The sequence below is a fragment of the Gadus macrocephalus genome, chromosome 4 (assembly GCF_031168955.1).
Source record: "Gadus macrocephalus chromosome 4, ASM3116895v1".
Lineage (NCBI taxonomy): Eukaryota > Metazoa > Chordata > Actinopteri > Gadiformes > Gadidae > Gadus > Gadus macrocephalus.
The window spans coordinates 28716393-28739839 of NC_082385.1; the positions used below are offsets into that span (position 1 = coordinate 28716393).

Here is a 23447-nt window from a genome sequence, read left to right on the forward strand (position 1 = left end):
GTCGCCCCGCACCGCGGTCACAATGAATGAATGAATGAATGAATGCTCTCTCTCTCCCCCTCTCCCCCTCCCTCTCCCTCTCCCTCTCTCTCTCCCCCTCTCTCTCTCCCTCTCCCTCTCCCTCCCTCTCCCTCCCTCTCTGTCCCTCTCTGTCCCTCTCTCTCCCTCTCTCTCTCCCTCTCTCTCTCTCTCTCCCTCTCCCTCTCTCTCCCTCCCTCTCCCTCTCCAACTCAGAGGGCATTCATTGCTATTAGTGACCAACGCAAAATCAATGAAAACGATGCATTGACAACTTTAAGCAACATGACACGAGTGTGAGTGGGGTTGTTCGTTTATTTTTATTTTCTTATGGGGGGGGGGGGGGGGGGGGGGGGGGGGGGCGCCAGAGGATCAGGGTAAGGTCAAGGGGGCGTCAAAAAAGATTGAGAACCACTGAGTTAGAGTCAGGAGAATTCTGCTGTGTTTGGTACGCTAAGACCGTTTCTTCACAGGTTCTAACATTGTGTACAACCAGGGAGTGTTTTGTCAGCAGGGAAAGAGCAACAGAAATGCATCAGCCAGGAGCACCACTTACTGGAAGCTAGAATAACCAGTTTGAAGAAGAGGGTGATAACTGACCTGAGAGTTTCCAGTGTACAGTGTGGACTCCCCAGTCCAGCAGAGAGCAGCTTCACTCCTGAATCCTGCAGATCATTGGTACTCAGGTCCAGCTCTCTCAGACTAGAGGAGTTGGAGCTGAGAACTGAGGCCAGAGCTTCACAGCATTCCTCTGACAGATGACAGCCACTGAGCCTTCACACAAAATAAACACAACCTGTTAAGAACTGTAGTTAAATTATAGGAGAATTATAAACTGTTTTTTTAAATACATGAAATAATAAATACTATGTATAACCTTGATCTTAAAATATTAAGAAAGATTTCACACAGATGTTAAATTATCAAACAACAATTATCATTATACTTCACTGAAGCATACAGTTTTATTAATAGGTTGTTATTAAACTTTATGAAACAACTCTAAACCACTCTTTACTGTCTGACTACATGACAATCATAATAATAATGTTATACAACATACACATTATACCATCATAAACAAACTAAGAATATAATGTCTACCTAAACTGTCATGCCAACAAAATTATAAATATGTTGAGTTATTCTTATGAAAACAATGTATTTATGACCTAACCTTTCTAGATGTCAATCTGTGAAATGTCTTCTGATGTTGACCCTTTTGGTGTTATTGTTTGACCATTGGGTAAAACTGACCTGAGAGTTTCCAGTGTACAGTGTGGACTCCCCAGTCCAGCAGAGAGCAGCTTCACTCCTGAATCCTGCAGATCATTGGTACTCAGATCCAGCTCTTTCAGACTAGAGGAGTTGGAGCTGAGAACTGAGGCCAGAGCTTCACAGCATTCCTCTGACAGATGACAGCTTTTCAGCCTTCAAACAAAATAAACATGTTTAAAATACAAGAATAACAAGAAACTGTGTTAAAAATAACCAATTTACTTTTAACATTATGAAAGAATTCTGTTGAAATATTTTATCAGAGATGTTTTAATGACTTAACAAAAATATATTAGTCAATACATTAGATCCTTATCTTATTGTATATTTGGTGTAAAATGTATGGTATTTAATAGTTGTTTTGTAGGGTTTTAAAAGCCATTTGTATATTAATATGACACTTATTGTAGTATATTGTGCATTGTATTGTAATGCATGTTATTAGTGCATCTAGGTGTTTTGTATGAGGAGTTTTAATCCAATATTATGTACATTGTGTTGAGAGGAGAAAAATATCAGAGCGAGCAGGAAAACAGTTTGCGAGCACGAGAGCAAAGACAGCATTTGTGGGTGCAGGTGTGTCAGTTGAGTTCTGCTTCACTTTACGTGCACGCTCAATGCATCATTTCTGCCTCACAGGCTTTATTGTTGCTCTCGCGATCAGAGAACTACTGAGCGCAAGTGCAGTTAAAGGCTTTACAATAAAGATTTGTTCGCACGGATGTGTTAGTTGTTCGCCCACACAAAGTCATGTTTGTTGGCACCTTTTGTCAGTGATTCACTCTTAGCACGTGCAAGAAAATGTCCCGGTACCATTATAGGGAGTGGAGAAGACTGAGGTTTCCGTCCAAAACATCCCAGACACAAACAGAAACACCAATAAAACCGGCCCCACATACACTCTCTCCCGTACTCCTTTAGCTGTCAAACTACTAAGAAGTAAATGTCTAAACACCATTTAGCTGGGCGATCTCTAGAGAGAATAAAGTACTCTCCTCCTTTGTCTCTTCCCTCTCTCTCCTTTTTCCTGCTCACTCGTGACCTCTCACCCTTCCCCAGTCTCGTTATCAACCAATCGTATTGGTTGTACCCAAATATCATCATTATAACCAAATGTACTGAAAAGAATAGTGAGTTGACTTATGTTAATAATGAAAAGATAATTATTGATGTATCCTACATATCAACATAACTTATTGTATACGTACATAAAGATCTTTTATAAGTTAGTCTCTTCACCCTGGTTACACAATATCAAAATATCTTTCTGAAACCTATTCATGTGTGTGAATATATGTTTTGTGCGTTTATTAATGAATACTTGACATATTAAGCTTTTAAAAAATACGTTTTGTTTGACTATTGCAGGTTTCAAATCATTTTAATGAAAATGTTGCTGTTGTGGCTTTCAGGAGGTCTTAGGCATCCAACAAGGGGTCTTTGACCCTCCCAAGACCCCCTATATTTCACCCTGCTCTCAACCAACAACGTCCTGTATACAGGGGACACTATCGTTAAGTTTTGGGTTTATATTTATAATTAAAGATTTGCAAGCATATGGATGGATTAGAATATCCACCTCAACAACAAGGGGTAGCCTTTATATGATATGAAAGTCTTGAATGTGGTCATCACAGGTACTGAGATAAGATGAGTTATATAACTCTGACTTTGAACATTTATTTGTAGCTGTTTGCACATTGAGTAATCTGACCTGAGAGTTGGACCAAACACGTCCAGCCCCTCTTCTGATGTCAGTAGGATAAAGGCCAGAGCTGACAGTTGAGCAAGAGAGAGAGATTCTCCAGAGAGACTTCCTGATGTCAGGTACTGTTCGATCTCCTTCACTAGAGAACGGTCGTTCAGCTCATTCAGACAGTGGAACAGGTTCATGCTTCTCTCTGGAGAGAGATCTCCATCTATCTTCTCCTTGATGTAAGACACTGTTTCTGTATTGGTCAGTGAGCTAGTTCCTGTCTGTCCCAGCAGACCTCGTAGGACAATCTGATTGGTCTCCAGAGAGAGGCCCAGGAGGAAGCGGAGGAATAAGTCCAGGTGTCCGTTCTCACTCTGTAAGGCCTTGCCCACACCATTCTGGTAGAGGAGGAGGAGTTTATCTTCCCCAGAAGTGGGTGGTTCTTCTGAGAGCAGATTGATACCAGTGTCGATGAAGAACAGAAAGACATAAAGGGCAGCCAGAAACTCCTGGAGGCTCAGATGGACAAAGCAGAACACCTTGTCCTGGTACATCCCACACTCCTCTTTAAAGATCTTGGTGAACACTCCTGAGTACACTGAGGCTTCTTTGATATCGATGTGACACTCTGCCAGGTCTTCCTCGTAGAAGATCAGGTTGCCTTTCTCCAGCTGGTTAAAAGCCAGTTTTCCCAAAGAAACAATAATCTTCCTGCTCTCTGGACCCCAGTATGGATCCGTTTCAGCTCTCCCATGGTACTTCCTGTCCCCCTGTATCGACTGAACCCAAAGGAAGTAGCTGTACATCTGAGTCACGGTCTTGGGGATCTCTTCTATCTGGGATTTTTTTAAGATGTCCTCCAGAACTGTAGCAGTGATCCAACAGAAGACTGGGATGTGACACATGATGTGGAGGCTTTGTGATTTCTTGACGTGGGAGATGATTGTGTTGGCCCGTGCCTCATCTCTGAATCTCTTCCTGAAGTACTCCTCCTTCTGTGGGTCAGTGAACCCCCTCACCTCTGTCACCATGTCAACACACTCAGCAGAGATCCGATTGGCTGCCGCAGGGCGTGTGGTTATCCAGATGCGAGCGAAGGGAAGCAGGTCGCCCCTGATGAGGTTGGTCAGCAGCACGTCCACCGAGGACGGCTCTTTGACATCAGTCCAGGTCTGGTTGTTCTGGAAGTCCAGAGGAAGTCGACACTCATCCAGACCATCCAAGATGAAGAGAACTTTGAACCGTTCATATCTGCAGATTCCTGCTTCTTTGGTCTCAATAAAGAAGTGATGAAGAAGTTCAACAAAGCTAAACTCTTTCTCTTTCAGTAAATTCAGCTCTCTGAAAGTTAAGAGAAATGTGAAGTGTATGTCGTGGTTGGCTTTGCCTTCAGCCCAGTCCAGAGTGAACTTTTGTGTTACGATGGTTTTACCAATGCCGGCCACTCCAGTTGTCATTCTTGTTCTGATTGGTTGATCTCGTCCAGGTAAGGGTTTAAAGATGTCTTCACATTTGATTGGTGTTTCTTCCTTGGCTGGTTTCCTGGAAGCTGTTTCAATCAGTCTGACCTCATGTTCTTTGTTGACCTCTCCGCTGCCTCTCTCTGTGATGAAGAGCTCTGTGTAGAAGTCATTCAGACCCGTTGGATTTCCTGCTTTAGGGATTCCCTCAGACACACACTTGAACTTCTTCTTCAAATGAGACTTGATTTTATGTTGGCACTCAACAGCAGCAGATCCTTCATGAGAATGAACAGAAAACATCAGATAGTGGATGGTGAAATCAGTGGAAGCATGTTAATATTTCCTCTAAAATGATCAACATCACAATATTTACTGAGTCATTACTTGCGGTTCGAGAAGCTGGTCGTGACAAGGAATGAATACATATTTTTTGTTGTTTTGTTCTTTATGTACACAGCTAAATCATTAGTCCAATGACAATAACAATGATAGTGAATCAGTGGAAATTAACTTGATATGCTGATATAACAAGATAGTGCTGCATCTCTTCCACTTATTCCACTTATAGTTATTCTGCTGTTGATTTGCCATTTATGGTTTGACATTCTTTAACCTGATGGACGCACCATAACCTTTCATATCTGGATCAAACCATTCAACTTGATCGAACCACAATATCCCTATATATGTGGATCACACCATTTGACATGAAACCCCCACAATAACCCTACATACCGATCAAACCTTTTAACCTGATCCCCCCCCAATAACCCTACATTTCTGGAACAAACCATTTAACATCATCAACTCACAATAACCGTTCATATCTGGATCAAACCATTAAACCCCCAAGAAGAAAGATATCTCCACATTGATGAATTATAAACGACAAAATCTCTTAACACTAAATTAGATTATGTAATTTAGTCCAAACAGAACAAATAAGAGTCTCATACTACTCTAAATATACATTTTCATTCTGTTTAAGATAAGAGTCTTCCGCGCTTCAAAATAATAGTCTCCTCTGTCTGCAAAATAAGAGTCCCTTACCGCCCCACAGTGTGTCGGCCAGTTCCTCCTGGTTCATCTCCATCAGGCAGAGCTTTGTGATGTCCACCACTCCCTCTATGGCGCGCCTCCTCTGCTCCTCGTTCTTACCATCCTCCTCCTCCTCCCTCTGACTCTCTGAGCATTGTGGGTAATCTGAGAAGAGATCCCTCCAGAGCTTCTTCATCTCCTTGTCTAGGAAAGCATGTGCGTTTTCCTCAGCCCTCTGGAACAGACCAAACATCAAGGAGAACTTTACTCTGAACTCACTGAGGACATCAGAAGCATCTGTCCTGGATTCACATCCGCTGGTCTAAAGAGGGAAGCCTGGAGACGATGAGCACCACAAGAGATGCTTTCTAATGATCATGTAGAGCTGAAGGGCGGCATTTACACACCTTGATCAGCTCTGTTTGATGCTGCTGTTCAGACTGAGCACTGGTAGCCTTTGACCTCTCCTGGTGTCTGTAGAGAACACACGCACACACAGGATCTATTATATTTATAAATATATAGATATCGTTTTTATCTTCTGTTAACACACTTTATATCACTGCATTTAGTAAAGCGTGTGACTCCTTGTGTCAGGGCTCCCTCTAGAGGTGGAGAAGGAGATGACAGTGTGTGCTACCTGAGACCAAAGGTGGAACAGCTACAAGCCAGGCAGTTATTGAGTGAAGTTTGAGAAATCAGTGCGAAGAACAGTTCATCAACTGAATCCTGAATCTACATTTGCTCTTTGCTTATTATCACACACACACACACACACACACACACACACACACACACACACACACACACACACACACACACACACAATCAATTGCATTTTTCCCGACTTGTAATCATAAGTATCGATTTAGTCTGATAACAACGACACAGTCTGTTTTCATTGTCTGTTTGAAACTCCTACCTCTCCTCTCTGGAGGGGTGTCCATCTTTCAGGTCAGGAGGTTGAGAGTGGCCACTCTTCATGGAGACACAGCTGGGTCCAGGGGAGCCTGCTCTCTCCTGCTGCTCTGGGCTTCAACACAACAAACACAGCTTTTACTCAGACTGCAGACAAGGTAATTCTTCTCACAAGGCAGTTTTCAGGTGAGAGCATTTCGCTTGTTTCAAGCTTTTAATCCTTAATTATCTTGATAAGATCTTATAACTTTTTACTGAGATGTTATTACTTAAGACAGAACCGTGTTCATATCAGGGAAGCCTTAATGCTCAGTTCAGATTTATTTCTCTGGTTGGGCTGTTCACGTTGCATTTTAAATGTGGCCTTTATGACGAATCACGTCAAATTCACATGAATTACAAGACGACTGTTCAACCTGAGGTCGCATTGAGAGAGATCCCTCTTGTATCTGATTTAGGACAGCATATGAAAGTGGCCCAAACCAGATCAGATCATTGACCGGACCGGATTGCATGTGATATGTGCTTTTCCCGCTGTTCTGGATGAAATCCAGAAATCCATCTGATCGGAGTCACCTTTGTGCAAAGATATTTGGCACCTCTTGCTTACAGTGTGACGCGGCCAATCACAGCCTTTTACCACCATAACATCTCCCCCCTCCGCCCCCCCGATCCGAAAATAAAGATAAAAAACGATGGACACTGTATACATATAGTTTATATGCTCAGTATAATTGCATATGATCATTTGTGTATGCATCGATATGAATAAATCAAGTTAAACATAGACTCCTAAATAACAATACCCCACTAAACCGACAATCAGTCATAGTTAGATATTATAATATCAACCCCACCCAAATAGAAAGTCAGTTATATAGATTATATTATAAAGTAAAGACAAACAGAACAAACGGGGCAAACCAAAAATAAGGTATAAACAATATACATTTAAAATGATGCGTGTAAATGATAAAGTCGCAAAGCACATGGTCGTCAGTTTGGTTTGAAATGTGCCGGGGACATGGTGAATTCAGAACTGCATTTTCAGAAGTGCTGAGTACAATGAGGATGCACTCTTTTTTTTCTCTTTAGTGCCGGTAATGAAAGGTTCTGAAAGACAGCATACCCATGGAGCTAATTACTAAGGAATGAAATGTAAAATCTGTCTGGCACGCTTTATGAAGAAAAAGTTTCCAAAAAGCATCGGACACATGACCCACTATGTTCTGCTCCATGTATCCAATGTTGACAACGTGACATGACATGGCTAAGCTACCAACATAAACAAGAGGAGTTATGAAAGGATATTAACTGCGTGTTTAAGTTCAGAAGGGCCAAACGTGTGGCTACACACAGCACTACAAAAGTCGTCAAGATTGAAAAAGAAAAATATATTTGTTGCACAGCTGAACGCTGTATCACCTTATGAGCTGGCTGTTCTCAATTCACAACACGCATTCCATCCAATCTAGCCTACATCAGGCCTTCTGACCAAACCTCATGCACTCCCCCCCAAAATTATTCCAGAATTCAAGCAAAGCAAGAATGACTAGAAGCAGGGGTGATTCTAGGGTCAGAGCTTTAGGGGTGCTGAGCTCCCAATGAGCCCCACTGCCACCACCCACCATTTTTTCCACACAAAAACGAAAATATGTCAAAAAATAACTTTCATTTTAACTAACTCATTTCAACTAACTCCAAAATACGGATTATTTCTATTTTTTTTAGCCCTTTCCAGAACACCAGCTTTATTGTGCCAGTTCACACAGACAGCCCCCTGTAACAAACACAAAACCTGCTTCACTCAGCTGGTTTTCCTGACCGTTAACTCCAAGTGCCTCCTTTTGTATCAACAGTCATTCGATTAGATTCAACTTTATTGTCAGTGAACAAAGTACTAGGTACAAGGGACTTGGACAACAAATCTTCTGTTAATTATTTACGAATGGCCATCTCTATTCTACTTGGTTGCACACCTATCTGAACTTTCATAAATCAATATAAGTCATCAATAATTCATAATAATACATGCTTCACATCAAGAGCAAAAAAAAAAGAATAAAAAGAAGGTCAAACCAAAAAGTCCAAAAAATCGATGTCGCCGCACTTTGAGGGTGGCAAACCTGTCAATGACCCTTTGGTGTTCAATTCTTTCAAGCAACTCCTTCGCAATGGACATCACAGCTAGGTGCTGGAGTCTGCTTTGGCCTGTGGTCCTCCTGAGCCATGTATGGAGCCGACGCAAGGCACTAAAAGACTGCTCACATGTACAGCTGCTGCGTCTCTTGCGGCGGCGCCGCCTGAGCCTCCGCAAGAGACGCAGGCGTCGCCGCAAGAGACGCAGCTGATTCTAGGTTTCATAAACATCCGGGACTTAGCCCAGAGGGAAAAGAAAAGTATCCCATTGGGCATACAAAAAAACAGCTTTAAATAGCTACCTGACTGCTTTGCTGCTTATCCCCAAAGATCTAAAGTTCTATTCAATCTATTTCAGAGTAAAACATATATACATATATATACATACATATACATATACATACATACATACATATACATATATAGATATAGATACATAGAGAGAGAGAATTTATTTATATATATACATATATTATTTATATTTTATTTTATTCATTTTACCCAAGAATTATATTCAGGGCTAATTAAATAATATCCGGCGCTTTAGCCCCGAATAAAACAGCCTTGTGACGCCACCGAGTATAAGTACACAGGACACTGCCTAAGTATGAGTATAAGTACCCAGGATACTGGCTCAGTATGAGTATAAGTACACAGGATACTGGTTCAGTATGAGTACAAGTACACAGGTTAGTGGCTCAGTATGAGCATAAGTACCCAGGATACTGGCTCAGTATGAGTATAAGTACACAGGTTACTGGCTCAGTATGAGTACAAGTACACAGGTTACTGGCTCAGTATGAGTACAAGTACACAGGTTACTGGCTCAGTATGAGTATAAGTACACAGGATACAGGCTCAGTATGAGTATAAGTACAAAGGTTAGTGGCTCAGTATGAGTATAAGTACACAGGTTACTGGCTCAGTATGTGTATAAGTACCCAGAATACTGGCTCATAGTGATGGGAATTTCGATTCACTTAGAAGATTCATAGTCCTTTGAGTGAATCACTAAAAAGATCCGAATCTTTTGAGTCCTTTGAATCTGAATCAGTTGACATTTTGTCGCTGAATGAGCCCAGCAGCCCACTCCCTAGTGCCTAATGCGCACGCTCACAGCAAACCACTGTAATGCAGTTTTGAGGATATCCAGGGAAAATACGCAAGAAGGACTTTCTCAGCGCAGGCCGAACATTATGGAACATATTGGAATATTAAAAAGGATGCATTGCAAACATCGGAGATGTCGCCAACGTGACTGCTATCTGAATTAGGAAAAAAACAAAAAAATAAATCATAATGCTTCACATAAATCAACAAAATATGCAGTTTATTTTAGCATAAAATAGCTACCTGACTGCTGTGCTGCTTATCCACTTTGAGTTATTTGCAGACAAACTAGACCAGCACATGAACATTTTAAAACGTAAATACACAGACATCCCTGTATAATTAAGGTGTATGACAGCTCCCTCTGCTGGACAACAGTCTCACACCAAACTACATTTTCCGTTGTATTTTCCGTAGCTATAGATTGATGTGAGACAGGTTGGTGGATTGAACGTGTTGTAGCAGCAGAGAATGGCCTACAGGGCAGTATGTACATTGTTAAATACATGAATAGGCTTGAATTTTTTAGTAATATTGAGGTTTCATATTTTTACTAAATGGATTATGTGAACATTGCTGAATAACAATCATGTATATTAAATGTATTGCAGGAGTTTAGCTTGACATTAACCAAGTTAAAGGACAAATAAATGAACCGCACCAAACATGTAGAAGTCAATGTGGGATTTTAATATATAAACAAAAACACTTGACAGAAGTTCAATACAATTTTGTAAAGGGAAGCAGATGAAAACATTTTCCCGAATGAATCTTTTCAAAATGTAACCACCATTCCGAAAGCAAGTGAGGTTTGTGTAAAAGCAGTCCTCCCTGCCCAGCTCTGTCCCTGACTCTAAACCCTGACACTCAACCCTAACGCTAAACCCTCTGAGGGCAGGAAGACGCGCCTTCCGTGTAAAGGTTCGAACGACAGAGAAGGAAGAAGAAGAGGAAGCAGTAGAGAGTAGTGAAGTAGTGAGGTTAATGACATACGTGAGGGAAAGGCGTGTGGAAGCACACGGTTACATGTGGGGTTAAGAAGATCACTCCCACTGGAGGTCATTGATCCATCAGCCTCAGACTGCTGAGCTCAGCAGGTCTTCGGGAGGACGAGGCTCAGATTAACTGAGGAGACGGGACCAGCAGGATGTCAGGATCAGGGCGGGTTCAGCTCAGGTGTGTCTGCCCGGACCAAACAAGGACATTGATTAGGTTCAATATTCAAAAGATGCAACATTTTCTGAACCAAAGATAAGTCATTAAGGAGCAGGCAGGCTTTAGGGCGCCTTGCTCAAGGACGCATCACTGTATTCTGAGGACTTGAACCCGGCACCATTGGTTTGAGAGTTGAACCCCCAGCCCCCTACCTGGTCCACTATGTCCAGATCTTGCAAGGAATCTTACGAGGAATCCTTGATGGTAGAGTCTTGGTCGTCCTCAGGATTTGCCTTCCAGATGTACGGCTTCTCCATCAGTCCTCCAGATTCCTGGTCTGGTTACAAACGTAATTGGTCTCTAATGTGAGGTAACAAACACAGTAGTAATTTGTCTCTAATGTGAGGTAACAAACACAGGAGTAGTTGGGCTCTAATGTAAGGTAACAAACACAGTAGTAATTTGTCTCTAATGAAAGGTAACAAACACAGTAGTAATTTGTCTCTAATGTAAGGTAACAAACACAGTAGTAGTTTGTCTCTAATGTGAGGTAACAAACACAGGAGTAGTTGGGCTCTAATGTAAGGTAACAAACACAGTAGTAATTTGTCTCTAATGAAAGGTAACAAACACAGTAGTAGTTTGTCGCTAATGAAAGGTAACAAACACAGTAGTAATTTGTCTCTAATGTAAGGTAACAAACACAGTAGTAGTTTGTCTCTAATGTGAGGTAACAAACACAGGAGTAGTTGGGCTCTAATGAAAGGTAACACACACAGTAGTAATTTGTCTCTAATGAAAGGTAACAAACACAGTAGTAATTTGTCTCTAATGAAAGGTAACAAACACAGTAGTAGTTTGTCGCTAATGTAAGGTAACAAACACAGTAGTAGTTGGGCTCTAATGTAAGCTAGTTTGTCTGGTAAACAACCACAGTAGTATGTCGAAACTTATACTGGACAAACTAATCCTGCGTTACTTACAACAAGTCCACTCTGTTTACTTTATGCAAACTTACGAGGAAACTTGGTGGTAGAGTGATGTCTTGGCTCCTCCATCAGCTCTCCTCAGCCAGAGTCCTGGTCTGGAACAAACAGTGCAAGTCTGGCCCCAACGTCTGGTAACAAACATGTAGTTAGTCTTATTTTTAAGCCCTTTATTTCCACTTTATTAGGTTAATACAAACTTACAATCCTTGTTGGTAGAGTGATGGTCATCCTCCAGATTTGCGGCTCCCCTACCAACTTGCCTCCGCTCCAGAAACACGTTCTAGTAAGAAAACACAGCGGTAGTTGTGCATGTCAAAGTAACAGCTGTATTTTGCCCTTTAAGTCAACCATGTAAGTAAATACAAACTTACGAGGAATCCTTGTTGGTCGATTCCTAGTCGTCCTCCAGCAGCTCTCCTCAGACAGAGTCGTGGTCTGGAACAAACAGCGGAAGTCTTGCTTCAACATGTGGTAAAACAGATGTAGCCGTCTGGTATATATGGTACAAACGCCGGTAGTTTGTGGTAACCGTATTCTACTAGAAGTGGCAGAGAGTGTGATGATCACTTCAGAGTCAAGCTCCAACTACCCCACGACAGACGTCCTTCACCAGGCAGGGCCTCCACCAGATCCTCAACCAGGCAGGGCCTTCAGCACGGCTCCTCCATCAGCTCCTTCAGCACGGCTCCTCCATCAGCTCCTTCAGCCATGGATTCCTGGTCTGGTTACAAACAGTTGGTCTCGGCAGTAAATCACCTGGGGACGCAACACACCCCACCTCCTGCATCTTAGGTTCACTTGTAAAACGCAAGTCAAATTTAACCATATTTAAACACTTAAATTAGACAACGTCTGCAGATTGTCGTGTTCAGCAATTCATCCACTACGGTCGTAGCAGCACTAGTAACATTAATGGCTCATACGACTCCTACATAACCCCTGTATGAATTAACTCAACTCACAGCTTGGCACAGATTTAAAGTCATAAGATGATCAAAACCAGACCTAAACTACCGTGGATTTTAGTGTTTGATATGAGCTTGGTGATGGTTAACCACTGGTCCGGTGCTGCAGGCCCCTGGTCTCCAGCCTCAGTCTCCGGTCCATCCTGGCACAATAAGCCTCCGGTCTCCAGCCTCTCAGCCTCGCCTTTCAGCTACAGCAGGATGTTTATATCAGCATTTGCCCAACAATAAACTTAATGGACTCATCCAGATCAGATTTACACAATTAATTTAACTATTATTTTATAACTCAAGGCTAGAAAAGACTTGAGACCAGACATGAGCATCCCGTTTTTGGGAATGAAGGATGGTGGCTGCTGCTGGAGCCAGGTGGATGGTGGCTGCTGCTGGAGCCAGGTGGATGGTGCTGGAGCCAGGTGGATGGTGGCTGCTGCTGGAGCCAGGTGGATGGTGGCTGCTGCTGGAGCCAGGTGGATGGTGCTGGAGCCAGGTGGATGGTGGCTGCTGCTGGAGCCAGGTGGATGGTGGCTGCTGCTGGAGCCAGGTGGATGGTGGCTGCTGCTGGAGCCAGGTGGATGGTGGCTGCTGCTGGAGCCAGGTGGATGGTGCTGGAGCCAGGTGGATGGTGGCTGCTGCTGGAGCCAGGTGGATGGTGGCTGCTGCTGGAGCCAGGTGGATGGTGGCTGCTGCTGGAGCCAGGTGGATGGTGCTGGAGCCAGGTGGATGGTGGCTGCCTGTGCTGTTTAGCTGTTGCTGGAACCAGGTGGATGTTAGCGCTGCAGCGCTGCTGCTCTGCTGCTCTCTGTTAACCGCCAATGTATAGGTATTTATAATGTAATATAAATTGTGTGTGTGTGTGTATATATATATATAATTGTTTACAATATTTGTGTGATTATATTGACTATTTATAAATATACGTAGATATATGCGTCGATATATATATACACACACAATTATTCTGTATTCTGTATTCATATTTGTATGCATTATTATAGCTTGCATTATACTGACATGTTGGTGACATCTATCCAAGCTAAATTGATCTATTAAGGGGTAGGACTAGATATGTTTTTTTACTTCCTCCTACCCCCTTTCGAGCATGTAGAAAGTTTTTTTTTAAATTGTACTACTTTTGTGTGTTTTTTTGTTGTCTCTTGTTTTTTATTTCATCTATTAATAATCAATTGATAATCATTAATTGATTAATAATCATGTTTTTTATTGCTTGCATGTTCGAAATAAAGACAATCAATCAAAAAGACAGAGCAGTCCACAAGATTAAAGAAGTGGTTCAGGCCATGCATGAAGAAGACTCTACTCACACACCAGAGCAATGACCTGTTCTGGAGGACTTCTGACAGGAGGTGGAGGTCTGGCTCTGGGTGAGGAGGTGGAGGTCCGGCTCTGGGTGAGGAGGTGGAGGTCTGGCTCTGGGTGAGGAGGTGGAGGTCCGGCTCTGGGTGAGGAGGTGGAGGTCCGGCTCTGGGTGAGGAGGTGGAGGTCCGGCTCTGGGTGAGGAGGTGGAGGTCCGGCTCTGGGTGAGGAGGTGGAGGTCTGGCTCTGGGTGAGGAGGTGGAGGTCTGGCTCGGGGTGAGGAGGTGGAGGTCTGGCTCGGGGTGAGGAGGTGGAGGTCTGGCTCTGGGTGAGGAGGTGGAGGTCTTGCTCTGGGTGAGGAGGCAGACACCTTGGGACAAACTACATGTTACCTTTTTAACCTTGTACAGTTCTAGAGTATCTTCTACTGTAACATGTGGGAAGGACAGCCATTATTTTAGCTTTGATATTATCCAGTTGGTAACTCGGCACCAAAGTCGTGGTTTAACGTCATTCCATTTGGTAGGGTTTAACTTCTGTGGCAATTAATGACAGCAGATATTTAGAACGTACAAAAGCTGAAGTAACAAACAATACTAAACAGCATCAATATTAAATCAAACATACTCAGCCATATTCAGGTGCTGGCTTCCGTTGAAGAAATGTCCAATTGTCTTCCACCTTGAAATGATTTTCAGCCTTAACTGACTGGTCAGAAATGGGCCCGCAAGAAGAACGCTGTTTTGTACGCAGTGAGAGTCCCGTCACACGTCAACGTGGTTAAAGGTACGGCGCAACCATCGGAAATTAACATATTGTACGATGTACGCGTCAGTATGTATTTAATATCAAACTTAAGTTGTTTAAGATAAGGGGAAACAATTCCCGATGGAAACTACCATAAAGGTTACGCAAATACAATCCAGAACGTTCCAGATTCCCACAGGGGACTCACATCCAACTAACTGCCAGTTGGGTCCTTATGGTTGTCAAGACTACAACGTTATATGCTAACCATTGAGACTAATTGAAGTGACCGCACTCGGTGGGAAACACAAACCGTCCGACTGGAATCCGAACATTCCGGCCGGAACCAACCAAGGAAAAAACAGAACCAGCGCCTCACCTTGAGCTGAACGGAGGAAGATCTGGAAGTCCAGCGATGGTCTTCATTAAACACAGCCAACAGACTTACCTTGAGGAGATCCGTTTGTTGCTGTTGGTCATTACTACTATTCAGTGTACCTTTACATTATTATGCACCCAGTGTGTACAAGTTATATCACTCAAAAACGTTCGAAGAACCAAAACAACCATGTACCATGAGATGAGGAGTCCCCTCATCTCCCCCTGGTGTTTCTCCTTCTGAATCCCTGTCTCCATCTTAAAGAACATTCCAGTCCATGTAACTGACGTCACGACGGTTTCTCAAACTCTCGGTTTCCCCTCCTCTGTATCCCAGTATGCACCTCTGCTCACTCAGATCACACCCTCATCAGTAAAGCAACGCTCATGTGATGAAGATGCAGAGCTCAGGAGAGCAGCTGGAAAGAAGACTGAAGACATCAGAACCCAGACCATTAATCCAGTTTACAACAATAATTTGGAGCCTGTAACCTTTTAAACAAATCATTTAAACCAATATAAACCAAACACCTAAGTAACTCATGAACCAATAAAACATCCTCACTACTCAAATCAACCTTCAGGTAACGGGTTAACTCACCAGGAAGCCAAAATACATCAATGTGCCCAATATTAATGAGAAACGTATGACTTACAGTTTGCAGTTCATCTTCATGGATAAGTTGGGATACTCACAGAACTGCAGTTAAATATCCATGCTAGACCTTTGAAGTAGGGATGGGCACGAGTAGTAAATTCCAAACTCGAGTGATCGAAGGAATTCCTCGAGGATCAATCGAGTACTCGTTAAATCAAATCTATTTTTAGAATGCAACGCATCTGCAGCAGGAATAGGCCTGATGAACGGCAATATTACCAACCAAACATGTAGGCCTAATGCTTATTCTCCATCAAAACAGTCAGAGTTATCAGAGTATTCATTATTTATTTTTGCAAACGTTCAAAACACATTTCCCTTACAAAAATAAATATGCGTCTCACAATTTAAATCACGTCGAACCAAGGCCTGTAACAGTTTAAAAAAAAGAAACAAGTAGCCTAACCATTGCAAATAAATGCTTAAAGCTGCAAATAAAACGGCAGCAAATGGACTATGGAAATACTCAGCGTTGTGATCTTCTCTACACGCCCGGGATTACAGCTGCGTCTTGCGGCGGTGAAAATATAGCCGACACACTTTCACTTTCACCGTTGCTGCGGGTCTGCTTTCCCGAACTCACTATTGTGTTTCAGGAGCATATGTTGCCGCATAGTACTTTCTGGTAGCTCGATTTCGCTTGGCATATTTTACATTTCACCTTATGATCTCCTATTTCTTTAAAGTATTTCAATTCTTCGCTGCGGTTTGCTTTAACCGCCATCTCTTAACTTTTTTAATTCTGGCGTGCCTGCACACGCCACGGAACGCGCCATGGAAATGGATGCATTTAATTTTCTTTGTGCCCACGTCATGCGTTAGTGGCGCCGACAGAAAATTGATACATTTGCTTCAGAAAACTTTGTTTGTGTGTGTATACGCAAACTCGAGTTTGCCTGTCCACCAACCGAGTTCATTTGTAACGAGTAGTACTCGAGTAATCGATTCCTCACGCCCATCCCTACTTTGAAGGAAGGAACAGTTTACTTATGGTCCCCAAACTTGGGCACTGTCCCACAGTTCAACATCTACCATCTCCATTAAATCAGGTAAATGAATGACAATACAAATGCAGGGCTTTTGGGATCACCAAACTTTTAAATAATGATTAAGATAATTAACTAATCCAGCTTTTTAATATAAATTATACTAATTATTTGACTGTCATTAGTCAAGAGTGATTTACCTCCTACTCTGACAAGTTTGAATGTATAGTCTCTAAAATGTTACTTCCAGGTATAATCATTATTTAAATTTCAAATGAGTTAAACCACCACAATCCCAGATTTCCTTCACACATTATCAGTGAATTATATTCAACATACAAGTCACGTCAGTTGTGCTTGGCCACACAATTCTACTCACATCAGGTTCAGATGAGATGCTCCTCTTTACTTCAAAAAGTCTTTAACCTGTGAAACAGGAAGAGATGTCAAATAAGTCACAACAGACTTTTGCCAAACAGTGGAGGACTCCAACGTGCTGTCCGGCTCCCTCTGAAGTGAAACGCACCAGATGCAACCAATTAACTGATTAAGAAAACCACTTGGCAGGCGAGCTGCGGCAGGAGAGCTAATTAGAAAAACTCAATGCAGGTTTGGTGCCCTCTGGTCGCACTTGGTAACACAGTGCGAGGCTATTTCAGCTCTGTGTTAGATCTTAAATGACCGCCCTCATTTTACAATACAACTTTATTTATCCCACTAGGGGCAATTAGTTTGAGCAGCTTGCATACAGACACAGTAACATACAAACAACAAATACACCTACACAACTACGGAGCGTTTAGTAGTCGAATTGCAGAGGGGATGAACGACTTGGATTGGCGGTTTGTTCTGCAAGCAGGTGAAGCGTAGCGACGCCCCTGATGGCAACACGGAGAATTCACTTTTAAGAGCATGACCAGAAGAAGCCAACATACCTGCTGCTTTCTTAATGATTTGCCGATTGCGAAAATAATTCAAGTCCCTTTGTTTAACTCCGGTGATCTTAGAACAGATGTTGACAATGCTGTTCAGGCTGTTTGTCTTTTACTGTCAGGCTGTGAAACCAGCAGTTGAAGAAAAGCTCAGGAGACTCAATAAAAGATTGATAAAAACGACAGAGGATGACAGGACTTACAGAAAAGGAATTTAGTTTGCGGAGAAGGTGAATTCTCTGTTGCCCTCGCTTCACAATAGCCTCAGTGTTTACATCAAACTTAAGGTGATCATCGAAAATGGTACCCAGATATTTATAAGATGTAACTATTTCCACACTTTCCTTATGTATGATACACTCTTTGGCTGTATTTCTGTCCCGTTAATTAAAGGGATGAGACTGATTTAGATTCATACTTCTAAACGAAAAAGGTCTTCATTCAATTCACCTTACTGTGTGTGTGTGTGTGTGTGTGTGTGTGTGTGTGTGTGTGTGTGTGTGTGTGTGTGTGTGTGTGTGTGTGTGTGTGTGTGTGTGTGTGTGTGTGTGTGTGTGTGTGTGTGTGTGTGTGTGTGTGTGTGTGTGTGTGTGTGTGTGTGTGTGTGTGTGTGTGTGTGTGTGTGGTTAGATGTCAAGTTGGTGAAAAGGAAGTCACCTGTGATCTTGCGTCCCTGTGTGTAGTGAGCGGATGTGGACAGCAGAGGGAGATGTTACCACACAAGAACATCTGCTCTCTGCGCGCTCTGCGAGATACCGTCTCCATTGCAACCGTAACTTGGCAGATCCTGAACAGCCCTTTGAGGAGTGAGAAGGAAGCTTTCATCAAAGAGACCAGAGAGACTCGTTCACTGGTTAAACTGGAGTCATCGCCCACCACACACATATATAGATTCACACACAACACAGGCACACAGGCACACAGGCACACACACACCCTTCTCCCCTCTAATCATTTTCTCCTCTCCTTCCTCCGTCTCTCTTCCACGTATATCGCATTTTTATTGCCTCTACTCAAGAGAATATATTTGGATGGGGATTTCTAAGTTTCATAAACATAGGGAAAATGAAAATGCTGGGCGCCAAATTCATCTGTATGCTTTATTGTGCATGCAAACTTTTTCATAATGCTTTATCTAAATAAACGAAATACGCGGTTTATCATAGCTTTAAATAGCTACCTGACTGCATCTGAAGTTCCATTCAAGTTATTGCGGAGTAAAATTAATTAAAGTGAATTCCCTAAATTATAGAATAAGGTAGGTTGGACGTACCTTATTAGGGGTCCGAGCAGCGAAGCTGCTTGGACCTGTTGGTTTGTTGTCGGTTCGTGTGGCGTGCTTCAGTCACTTGAAGGTGAGTAGGCATGACGCTACTTTCGTGCAACTTTATGATGACAAGCAGGTGCCCAGTGATCGCGAGTGTTTTTGTAACTTTCCAGCGTTGTTGGCCGTGTTGTTCGGGGGCGGCATTGTGAAGAGTGAGGGGAGTGTGGCATCCGCTCTGTACTGTTGCCGCAGCCGGTGATCAGTTTCGGGGGCGTGAAGCTCTCTTCGTTCGGGTAAGCGTGCTCTTTTGTTAACCTGCTGGTTGTGTTAGCTTTGTGCTTAGCCGTCTGCTCTCTGTCCTGCTGTAGCTGTTGGAGCCGCAGCGGTGCTTTTGCTTTTCTTCCTCCTCCTGTGCTCTGGTGAAGCTGCCCTGCACGGCTCTGTGACGTAGCCTACACCTGGCGATCCCAAACGTAAACCATCCACGGCCTCCGGTCCTGGGGCGGCCGCTCTGTCTTCGCCAGCCGCTCCGTCTTCGCCAGCTGCTTCCTGGAGAAGAAAGATTGCTGCAGGGTCACATATGAATGTACACAGCCATAAAGCTCAGTCAAGATGGTCAAAACCTCGTCAGGATCCTCCCTCTCCACACGGGGGCGATACTTTATCTCTTCTCTGGCCTCCCCTTCTAGGTGGTCAAAGATGAAGAAAGCCTGATCACGAACAGACAGGTGGCGGGCACGCATACACACCTGTAGCTCCTCTTTCCACTCAGCTAAGCCTATACCTGTTCTGCCATTGAACATGGGACATCTACGATCTCTAGGTATGACAACCAGCCGTTCAGTGACCCCGGAGCTGGCACTAGCAGCCGGAGCAACAGGAGCGGGGTCAGCCCTACTGGGACCGGCCTGGGAAGCATCTCTCGCTCGAGACAGCTGCTCGTTATCTGTTCTAAGCTGTGCCACTAGCTCTCTGAGCTGCTGCAGTTCCTCCTCCATAGCAACCGCAGAAACCACACTCACCAACTCAAAATGGAGACCTGATTTTACCAACTGGCAAAAAGGAAAGAAAGAAACAAAAGATATGCTGCCGCTCCGTCTTCACCACTGCCTCAACACACCACCACTTAATCCAACAAAAAAAAAGAAAAGAAAAAAACTCAAACTAATAACACAAATGAAAGTCACGTCTCTGTCCTCTAACAGTGCATCCTGCCGACGCCAACTTGTGGCGGAATGGAGAGAAGGGGGGGGAGAGTTGCTCGACAACGCCACCTGGGGAATTGCACCCCAGGAAATACAACCTTGGCCCTGTACTTTGGCCAACCAGAGGTCACACAGATTCGTTGCACGTTTTGTATAAAGGACGAGAGACGGACTTACAAAAGATATAATTTTATTTATCTACGGTAAGCAGAATTAAAAGAGCTCAGGGATCTCAACAACCACTGAAGTGTCAAGTCAAAACCCCAAAGTAGAAATAAATACAACAGGCACAGAGCTAGGCTGTAGCGAGGCGGTCAGACTAAATCAACTCAAAACCACAAAAGAACCACTACAAACCAAATCAAAGCCTGCCGCCCGCTACACCAGCTCCTGTCCTGGAAACACAAGAAAGAAACACAAAATTACACTACTGTTGTGGCGAGACACTCAGGTTGTTACGACAATCATTTAAAACAGAGGACTATAATAAAACACACACATACACAAACCCAACAGCTATGTTAAACTAAACAGGAAATAATCAGTTGAACCCCAAAGCAATAAATCAGAAATAAGAAAATATTGATATGCTTAATCCCAAATGGGTCAACAAAACGCAACACAAAAATATATGTATGTATAGGATTTAACCCAAACAAATAAACTAAAGAACACAAACACAAAAAGATGAAAGGAAAAGCAGACAATTAACCAAACCGATAAGAGTTGTGGTGGGACTGAAAACTTAGCGCTGCGTGGGAATGCAACCGCCACATCGGACTGTGTGGAAAAAGGCAACGGTGCCGGAGCAGCCGAAGATGATGAAGACGACGGAGTGGATGGAGAAGACGGAGTGGATGGAGAAGACGGAGCGGCCGCCCCAGGACCGGAGGCCGTGGATGGTTTACGTTTGGGATCGCCAGGTGTAGGCTACGTCACAGAGCCGTGCAGGGCAGCTTCACCAGAGCACAGGAGGAGGAAGAAAAGCAAAAGCACCGCTGCGGCTCCAACAGCTACAGCAGGACAGAGAGCAGACGGCTAAGCACAAAGCTAACACAACCAGCAGGTTAACAAAAGAGCACGCTTACCCGAACGAAGAGAGCTTTACGCCCCCGAAACTGATCACCGGCTGCGGCAACAGTACGGAGCGGATGCCACACTCCCCTCACTCTTCACAATGCCGCCCCCGAACAACACGGCCAACAACGCTGGAAAGTTACAAAAACACTCGCGATCACTGGGCACCTGCTTGTCATCATAAAGTTGCACGAAAGTAGCGTCATGCCTACTCACCTTCAAGTGACTGAAGCACGCCACACGAACCGACAACAAACCAACAACTAACAGACGCCACACCGAGTCTTCGCCACAAGTGCCAGGCAGCAGTGTGCGCGCCAGAGAAGGCGCAGCACTTATACAGGTGAAACCACTCTGCAATCTGCCCACCAGAAATCACCTGAGTGGAGGAGGAGCAACACTCAACCTGCCACACTCAGATCATTTTGCGCTGGTGTTCGTTCAGTGTCCTCCTCCTGGCCTCCGCTTGAGCTTTGAGTCTAGGGGGGAGGGGGCTGGAGGAGACATCCCTCTCCAAAACTCTTAATCTGTGTCTGCAGTACACATTTTAAACCCTCGGTCTCAATGTTGCATAAACATTAGGGCTGTAACAATAAACCAACTCACGATTCGGTTTGTATCAAGATTTTTGACCCACGGTTCGATACATCCCACGATTTTTTTAATGTAAAAAGCTTTTTATTTAAACAACACTTAAGTAACAATAAACTTAATGCAACTTTTAATAAAAAATATTTTGGAACACTGATCAGATTGGAACAGAAAGAATACTATTAATTAGAGATGTCAGTTAAACGCGTTATTAACGGCGTTAACGCAAACCAATTTTAACGGCGTCAAATTTTTTATCACGCAATTAACGCAAATCTTTTATTAAAAAAAAAATAATAATCAATTTTTCTTTGGCTCAAAACAAAGAAGCAGTAGCCTGACTGCTATGTTCAAATGACATTTGTTCAAAGCAGTCTAAACGACTGCTTAGATTTTAATTGCACTATAGGCTCTTTTTTTGTATCTTCCTGTTTTGATCAGTATATGCCAATGTTGTTATCAATAAAAAATCATTTGCACAAGGCAAGCCGATGCACTTCACCATGTTGATAAGAGAATTAAAATGAGAAGAATTAATGGGACAAAGAAATCAAGGGATATCTAGCATCGAAAACGAATTTGCGATTAATCGCGATTAATGTGAGTTAACTATGACATTAATGCGATTAATCACGATTAAATATTTTAATCGCTTGACAGCTCTACTATTAATGTATCGCTATATTAATAAATAAATAACCAAAGTCTAATTGCAGTTGGAGGATGCTTGCAGGTAGGCAAAAACCCTCAACTAGTTTTGTGGTTTAGTCAAATATCCTATTATGGATTCTTATTAGGCTATGTAGCTTAAATAATGACATAATCAGGCCGTATAGAATGCAACATGTTTAATAGCCTAACTTTCAAATAGATGGGGAAAAAACATGAACGTCTGATTCGCGATAACGAGGCAGTGTTACGAGTAGCGTATGTATGTGTGTGTGAGTGACGTCAGCGAGTGAGTGGACGAGCGAGGAGAGCGAGCGGTAGCGTGTGTGAGTCTAGTGAAGAAACAAACGAGTCCGGTAGAATAAAGTACCCATCCTGTCAATAATGGGTGGCCGCTTCATTCCGACCTATAAGCAGACCAACTGCCGTTCAAATCACGCAAAACACTAGAGACAGGATCACACAGGCTATTTTTTCGCATTTGTCCCGCTCTGGATAAATGTCGTTCATATCGCATATGAGGACTTTGCAGGCTGTGGAGAAATGCAATCCTCCGTAGCCACGGAGAGCTGTCATCACAGAGAGGGCATCTTGTCGCAGATTTACGGCATCGATAAGAGGAGCGGTGTCAGCAGACTATTATTTAGACAGATTATTAGCAAATTTCAATTTGACAATTTGACCGGAGAGTTAGAAAGGGCGTATCGTGCTTCTGCCTTCTCACACCGCGAGACAGGTTTGTGGTTTTGAGTGTCGTGATTCCGGTTTCGATATGCATATTGTTACAGCCCTAATAAACATGCATTTAAAAAATGTATTTCATGTGTACAAATACACACTTCCTCCTTTTA

The 23447-nt window shown here is 43.1% G+C and overlaps 1 protein-coding gene and 2 long non-coding RNA genes across 4 annotated transcripts; all 3 read right to left on the reverse strand.

The window, feature by feature from the left end:
- Positions 1–570: 570 nt before the first annotated feature.
- Positions 571–6546, reverse strand: LOC132455480 (NLR family CARD domain-containing protein 3-like). Its single transcript, XM_060049343.1, has 5 exons — positions 6416–6546; positions 5901–5967; positions 5506–5728; positions 3011–4730; positions 571–580 (listed from the first exon to the last, which is right to left on the reverse strand). Exons 1-5 carry the CDS (start codon positions 6475–6477, stop codon positions 571–573), a joined length of 2082 nt encoding a protein of 693 aa, XP_059905326.1. The 5' UTR covers positions 6478–6546.
- Positions 6547–10139: 3593 nt separating this feature from the next.
- Positions 10140–14399, reverse strand: LOC132455321 (uncharacterized). Of its 2 annotated transcripts, none has more exons than XR_009525186.1 (6): positions 14111–14399; positions 12860–12960; positions 12394–12525; positions 12176–12239; positions 11065–11175; positions 10140–10842 (listed from the first exon to the last, which is right to left on the reverse strand). It is a non-coding gene; the product is annotated as an uncharacterized LOC132455321 (long non-coding RNA). The 2 variants fall into 2 exon arrangements; XR_009525185.1 differs by lacking the exons at positions 10140–10842; positions 11065–11175 and adding exons at positions 11858–11932; positions 12006–12084.
- A 6496-nt stretch (positions 14400–20895) lies between these two features.
- On the reverse strand, positions 20896–21750 carry LOC132455303 (uncharacterized). Its single transcript, XR_009525155.1, has 2 exons — positions 21348–21750; positions 20896–21272 (listed from the first exon to the last, which is right to left on the reverse strand). It is a non-coding gene; the product is annotated as an uncharacterized LOC132455303 (long non-coding RNA).
- Between the last annotated feature and the right edge of the window lie 1697 nt (positions 21751–23447).